Source organism: Lygodium microphyllum, chromosome 10 (assembly GCF_053477565.2).
Source record: "Lygodium microphyllum isolate KBCC chromosome 10, Lygodium_microphyllum_v1.1.10, whole genome shotgun sequence".
Lineage (NCBI taxonomy): Eukaryota > Viridiplantae > Streptophyta > Polypodiopsida > Schizaeales > Lygodiaceae > Lygodium > Lygodium microphyllum.
This window is the reverse complement of record NC_141144.1, coordinates 145,381,772-145,388,562: the sequence shown is the minus strand read 5'-3', so window position 1 is coordinate 145,388,562 and position 6,791 is coordinate 145,381,772. Positions and strand designations below refer to the sequence as shown.

The following is a 6,791-nucleotide window of genomic DNA, read 5'->3' as shown; positions in this document are numbered from 1 at the left end:
ACCCTTTATCAATTTGTGAGTTTGAGGTGTCAAGAACAACCCTCTTTAGAGATAAGTTCCTGGCCAGATTAGCCTATTTGTTAAGCTTTAAAAAGTAAGAAAGAATTTACCAATGTGTAGATTTTATCCCCAAGGTTCTTCTTGCCTTAGACCCTTTATCAATTTGTGAGTTTGAGATGTCAAGAGAAAACATAAATAGAACAACCCTCTTTAGAGATAATGCATGCCACACCTTTTGAATGCTTCCTGTATTTAGAAGACAATGCATGGCACTACTTTTTGAATGCTTCCTCTATCACATGTTAGCTAGCACACCCATGAGATTATATTCTCAAAATGGGTTGCTCCAACTTAAAAGAGGAAGCTCTAATGTTTTTCTAAGTATTGCACACACGGATGACATGTGTTTACACATGATAATATATGACCGTGTGGTGAACAAGATGGTAGTGTCTCTAATGATTGGACACACACACACACTCACTCTCTCTCTCTCTCTCTCTCTCTCTCTATGTATGTGTTTGATTGATTCTGTTTTATCTGTGTGGGAAAAACTACCAGGGAACCCTTCTCATCCCCTGACTAGAGAAGGGATGGCACCGTGGCTGGCTTCATTCTTTGCCAATATCACTTCCTGTGGCAGAAGCCTGTAGCATATGCCTAGCTCTTGGGGCATCTTCTTCACTTCCAAGAGCAACTCAGACCTCCGGATCTGCCTCTCCAGCACGTCCTTGAAATTGATCGTGTGATTCACCATCAGCTGCAGCTTCATCTTGTTATTATCTTCGATTTCCTTCACAATCAAGTTGTGCTCCCTCGCCCAATAATTCGGCTTGCTGTAGATGTACCTGACACCAACACCACACAAAAAGGAGTCACTGTCAGTCCTCTTAATTGTGAGAATTTTTGAGTACGAACTTCCCTCGAAATCTTTTCCCTTAGGAATGCTTTGAAAGTTTAATAATAGAATAAGTAATCGGTTCAGACAATCTTTTGCTTTTGCTGTACTGTTCTTACGACCAAATTTAATCATAATTCAAGCAATAATAAGCTTGTCAACCCTTTTGTTTTTATGTACTTTTCTACCTAGTAGCCATTTGCAACATTTCACCCTTTGAATCTCAAGAGCATCCCTGAATTACAGCACAAGACCTAAAGATATGCATTTTGCCTACTCTGCCTTGCCCTTTCGGCCAAATCAAACCACATCACAGAGGTAGTTGCAGCCTCACTTTGCAATCTTGTCTTGCAGTGCTCGAATCTTCTCTGGGGAGGTCGAAGCATCGATGGAGAAATCAAAGGTGTCTCCCGTGTCAGGCGTACGCTTGTAGTTGAAAATGTCCTTGGTGGAGAGGAGAGCATTGGGGTACCATAGCTTCTCCCCATCATATCGTATGAACAGAGTCGAGAGAATGTTCATCTCCTCCACCACAACCTGCAATACAGAATAAGCTGATCAGACAACACGCTTGCATGCAGTTAAGGATTGCTTTAGGTGTCTGTGTATGCCAAAATCAATGGGAAGAAGAAATACTTCTGGACATGATGCCAAAGGAAGTCAAATAGATAGCAATGAACAAGCCTTTGATCTTACCTGATTCCCATCCACAATGCAGCGATCACCGACATCAAAGGGGTGCATGACAAAAAGGAAGATAATGGCCTCAAACACCGTCTTGCAAGTGTTACCGAAGATGAAGACAACCAGGACCAGCTGTGAGGAAACAAGGACTAGTAGATGGGTGGTGGCGATGCCTAACACAAACAAGCTTATGATGACGATGATCACCCCCATCACAACGTCCACAAGCCGGTGTAGCTTCTTCATCGCCGTATTTGTATCATTCAGTGATAATGCGAGCGCTCTCCTCTCTCGCACGACATGGACCTGGCACACATAATATGTCGTGAATAAATCTGAAGAGTGTGCAGTCCTTCACGGGATGCCCCATTGTGCTTGAAAATCGTTTGACCTCAAAAGAGTTACAGACATTACTCTTTCCATGTGTGTATCATGAAGAGGGAGAAGGAGAGACGAGAGGTTTTAAGGGACATTCATTTTTTTCACATTTGTGTACAAGGAAACTCTTCACCCTTGTGAGGCTTGGACCCCCTCTCCCTCCCTCTCTTTCTGTATATCTATCTATCTCTACCTCTATCTCTGTCTATACTTACAGCAAAGTTCTTCAAAGCAGTCTTTGTAATTTTGCCAGTTTCTGTAGCACGCTCAAACAAAGGCATGGCTGTTTCCAGCTCTGGCTCGTGCATAAACCGTAGAAGATCTTCTCTCTCGATGTACCTGCAACCAGAGGGAAAGACGTAAGTGAGAAAAGTTGAGTTTCCAAAACAGCAAATGATACAAAGGCGCAAGGCCGAGAACATAATAATACCTGGCACCAGGCTTAGCCACATTCTTGACCATCCTTCTGGCCGCTGCTTTGGCTTGCCATTCGCTTTCAATCTCCATATCCTGTGCCTCTGCATTCTGAGCTTCAGCTGCAGTCCCATCAATCACATGGGCAAGTGTATAAATGCCTCGATAGCGGACAATGTTCATCATGCGCTTCATGTTCCATGCAGAGATGTTGTGCTCGTTAAGCCTGTGCAAATTCTCTATGCTTATGCCCTCTTCTTTACTTTGGGCTGCACCTGATTTCCTGTCTATAGATCCCGGGTGTTTCACCTTCATGAGATCTCTCTTGCCCATCAAACTACTTTTGCCTGCTATCATACCACTCTTGCCACCACCACCTCCTATAACCCCACTCTTGCCTCCTCCCACCATTAGCCCACTCTTGCCAAGAGCTATCATCCCACTCTTTCCAGTGTATTGGGGAGCCACTTCCACTTTTGGAAGCATTCCCTCTGGAACTTTAGCTCCAGCTTTCCTCGATTCATCTAATTCTTCGACTACCTGTGCTCCTTGCTCCATCTGGAGCACAGGAGGACCAGACAATGTCTCAAGCACCCACTGCCCAAACAGTGACTCCCGTATCCGTTCGAAGTATGTACTCACATGGAAAGAAGAAGCTAGCACCTTCACAAGAAATATCTTGATCAGCCATATGACGGCCGCAATGAGAAAGCAATTGAGTAACTTGGTCACATATGGCAGCACCTTGCTGTTGGTGGTGGACTCAACCTTGGGGTCAAAGACCAACCGCCATGCCAGTAGAGCTAATGCAAACCATAGACAGTTTTGCACACCCTTCCTAAGACCGTACACAAAGTATAACACTCTCTTTCTGAGCAAAAAGTTCCTTTCTAGAATGACCACAAGTATCCTAATCGCCCATCCAGACACAAGTCTTCCACAGAAGATCGGAAAGACAAGCAGGGCCCATTCCCACAAGGCCATGCTCCACAATGGCCTTTGTTTCAGTGCAGGCACAGTAAGGCTGCATACCAAACCAGCCATGATCAGAAAGAATGCAACCCATTGCACAACCAACAGGAAACTCCATTTATGCTTTCTAAAACTCTCAGGAATATCTGCATCTTTAAGAAGATCGTCTTCTTCTTCCGCTGTTCTAGATAACCTCTGCAATAGGCCAGACCGCATGGACCCGGACCTAAGCTGTGCAGATTTGCAAACAGGTTTGATGCCGGCTGTGGCACCTTGCTGAGGAGGGGGAGGAGGTGGATCAGCCAGCCTTGAACGGGTTTGGCTGCGATTCAAAATCGGGACATTGCTGTGTCTAATCTCAGACTCATCACTTGAGCTATCATCTGTCCCACTATCATGCGGATATGTTAGGCTACCACTGGAATTCTCTTTCGTGTCACCAAATGAGATGGAGGCATTAAGTGCTTCCCCCTGGCGAGGGTCTATGACTTGTGTTGGTTTAAAAGAGACATTGTGCTGCTCCCTGCCTGAGGTTGTCCTTGAGCTGCCTCTCGAACTTGGGTTTGTAGAAGCAGGAGTGGAACTCAAAATTGCGGCCGAGTCTCCACTATCTCTTGGAGTCGCAGGCACAGTGGCTGTTGAGTCAGAAAGCTCTGAAACTGGGTGGAGGGATCCTCCCACCAGCTCTTCTGCTGTTGTCCCATTTTGAGAGGAGTCTGTGGGGAGCTTCTCCATCATGTCCATATTGTCCATATCCAAGCACAGGTTACCTGATGCAGCCTGCCTCTGTAAGAAATTCTCAGTCAGCTTGGTAGAAGGATCCAACGGGACACCAAAATCGAAGCTTTTTGGGCGCCGCCTGTCCTCAAACTGTCTCTTTTGCCGCAGGGACAAAGCTGCTAGTGTTGATTGGGGCATGTTCGATGTGGGGGAGCTAGAGTCCAAAGCCTCCAGTTCTTGAAGGTATTCGGCACTGACTTCTCTCCACAACATGTTTGGCTGCTGTGGAGAAAAAGATGTTGGATTTGATTGGGGAATGTTCAATGTGGGGTATTCACAGACCGTTCCTCCGACAGTGGAGAATGTGAGGTTCCGGCTTGTTTCCCCACTGGGCCGGCCTGTTTGGGAGGCCCCATCGTCGATGGAGATCACCACCACTTCATCTGGTGCAGGCGGCGAGGCCCCTGCGCCATTCATAACGCTGGCGCGCTTCTCTTCGGCGGACTAGGAGGAGCTTTTCCTGGGACGATCGTAGGGGAAGCTTTTTGGAGGGTGCCATGAAAATCAGCAACAGAAAAAGAGAGGGAAGAATTAAGAATTAAGGAGCTAGAAAGCGAAGGAATGTATGTAGATGCAAAGGGGTAATGCGAGCAGCTGGGCCCGATGATGGTAATGCAGCAAAGGTTGAGTGGGAAAGGGAGACTGTGGAGGGCATAGTTCAAGACAGGATGCGCGGAAAGGGGCGGAGAGAGAGAGAGAGAGAGAGAGAGAGAGAGAGACTGTGTCTATTATGACTGTATTGTCTACAAGCTTTTGCTTTCCTCTTTCTCTGTGTCAGCTGCAATCTAATGGGCTAGCTTAAGCAGAGGAAGGTGTTCCTCTTACTTTCTCTCTCTCAGAGATGCTTTCCTCTTTCTCTGTGTCAGCTGCAATCTAATGGGCTAGCTTAAACAGAGGAAGGTGTTCCTCTTACTTTCTCTCTCTCAGAGAACCTCAGCGCAGAACGTAAGGAGACAACGTGCTGGTGTTGCTTGTGAAGACACAGAGAAAGAGAGAGAGGGGGGGGCACCTCCGCTTGATCTGGCGCCAAGTGTTTAAACTACCACCCCAGCAGCTCCTGCTGCTCCTCCTCCTCCTCCTGCGCTTTGTGGCACGCTCTGACCCGGTAGTGTGCACTCCGCCCTCTCACACATTCTCGTCACGAATTCACTACCTAGTACCCGCATACATTTGCAGGATTGCATGTGATAATTGTTGGGTATTTTTATACCACCTGGCTGACACGATCCAAGCAAAAACGTATCACGCTCCAATCATCGAATCCATACCCCCAATCATCGAATCCATTCCCCCAACGCACCATCCCTCCCCTGAGCCACAATCCATCATGATGGCCAACCCAGGAATGAAAGCACCCCCTCCCTAACAATCCACATCCCTCTCTTCTTCCCCCCTCCCCCCCTTGTGGTGGTGACAAATGTCAAAATACAACTAAAGTCTAAAGGTGTCAAAACATTATTTAGGGTCCCCCCGTGCAAATACCATTGGAGGCCATTTTCAAATGTCAAAATATAACTAAAGTCTAAAGGTGTCAAAACATTATTTAGGGTCCCCCGTGCAAATACCATTGGAGGCCATTTTCAAAGGGCAATATTGAGCTGTAGTTTGTGAGAAACAATCATCACGATTGAGAAATGAAGAATGAAAGTAGCCTTTCACACTCTTGGCTTTTTTAGGGCACCTAGTGATGATGCCTATCACCACATCATTATACCTCATAGCCTAGCTTCGATGGACATTAGAGCTTCAAAAGCCTTCTAACGAAGGCCCTCTTTCAGAAACTACATTATACCTAATGACCTAGCTTCTATGGGCATTATAGCTTCAAAGGCCTTCTACTAAGACCTCTTTCAAACATTCGTCCTCAAAAGAAAGCATAAGTTTCCAAAATTTTCAAATTCTACGCATGTGCAAGCATAAAATAAGCCTTTGTGATTTTGGCCATCAACATCAAAGTTAGTTTATGCCTTTGGTTATCAAGTTTAATGTGATCTCCTCTCAAGTCCCAACTATTCAAACCTCAATGCTCCATCGGCCCACCTAGCTACTACCTACATCAACTTGCACTTCCATTTTTGACAGAATGGGCTTATGAATTTCCATTTGCCCATGTTCACATGTAAGCTTAAAAAGTCTCGAAGCCTCTACTTTTGTGAATCATAAAATTAAGTTGTTTTTGAGCCTCTACTTTTCTATATCATGGGATTAAGCTGTTTTTGAGAATCACACATAAAGGTGTACTATGTAATGTTGATATCGAGCACTAACTCATATTATTAGTAAGAACAATATCTATACAAATCAACAATAAAGTTGTTCTTGACATCACTCACTCAATGAGAGAAAAATCACGCACCATAATGACACTCTAAAAGACAGCTTTTTACCCACAAAAACTTCAAAGGCTTAAACCCCTTCAAATTTTATTCATTTTAATGCCATTTTTTGAGAAGACATCAGTTCACAAATTTGAAACTCTACTCAAAACGATGCAAACTGATATTTGAATGTCAAATGTACACTCTCAATTATATCTATCCTTTGGGACTTATTGGATAGAGTTATACTAGGAGGCCTTCATTATTTATATACCAATATACATCTAATTGGGTTGTTGGATGGAGAGGAGGGAAGTCGTATGATCTTGTATGTTCTGGGGATGACA

General features: G+C 44.9%; 1 protein-coding gene across 1 annotated transcript; it reads right to left on the bottom strand.

The window, feature by feature from the left end:
- Positions 1 to 249: 249 nt before the first annotated feature.
- LOC148030658 (mechanosensitive ion channel protein 6-like) lies at positions 250 to 5,033 on the bottom strand. The gene is made up of 5 exons (XM_087687007.1): positions 2,391 to 5,033; positions 2,176 to 2,299; positions 1,595 to 1,888; positions 1,233 to 1,435; positions 250 to 848 (listed from the first exon to the last, which is right to left on the bottom strand). The coding sequence occupies exons 1-5, from the start codon at positions 4,541 to 4,543 to the stop codon at positions 572 to 574; spliced, it is 3,051 nt and encodes a 1,016-aa protein (XP_087543133.1). The 5' UTR covers positions 4,544 to 5,033; the 3' UTR covers positions 250 to 571.
- Between the last annotated feature and the right edge of the window lie 1,758 nt (positions 5,034 to 6,791).

Coding starts and splice junctions, on each gene's coding strand:
- LOC148030658 (XM_087687007.1), bottom strand. CDS start 4,543: ATGAATGGCGCAGGGGCCTCGCCGCCTGCACCAGATGAAGTGGTGGTG. Junction 2,300..2,390: donor GTGGCTAAGCCTGGTGCCAG/GTATTATTATGT, acceptor CTCTGGTTGCAG/GTACATCGAGAGAGAAGATC. Junction 849..1,232: donor CTGCAAGACAAGATTGCAAA/GTGAGGCTGCAA, acceptor TGTTGGTGTCAG/GTACATCTACAGCAAGCCGA.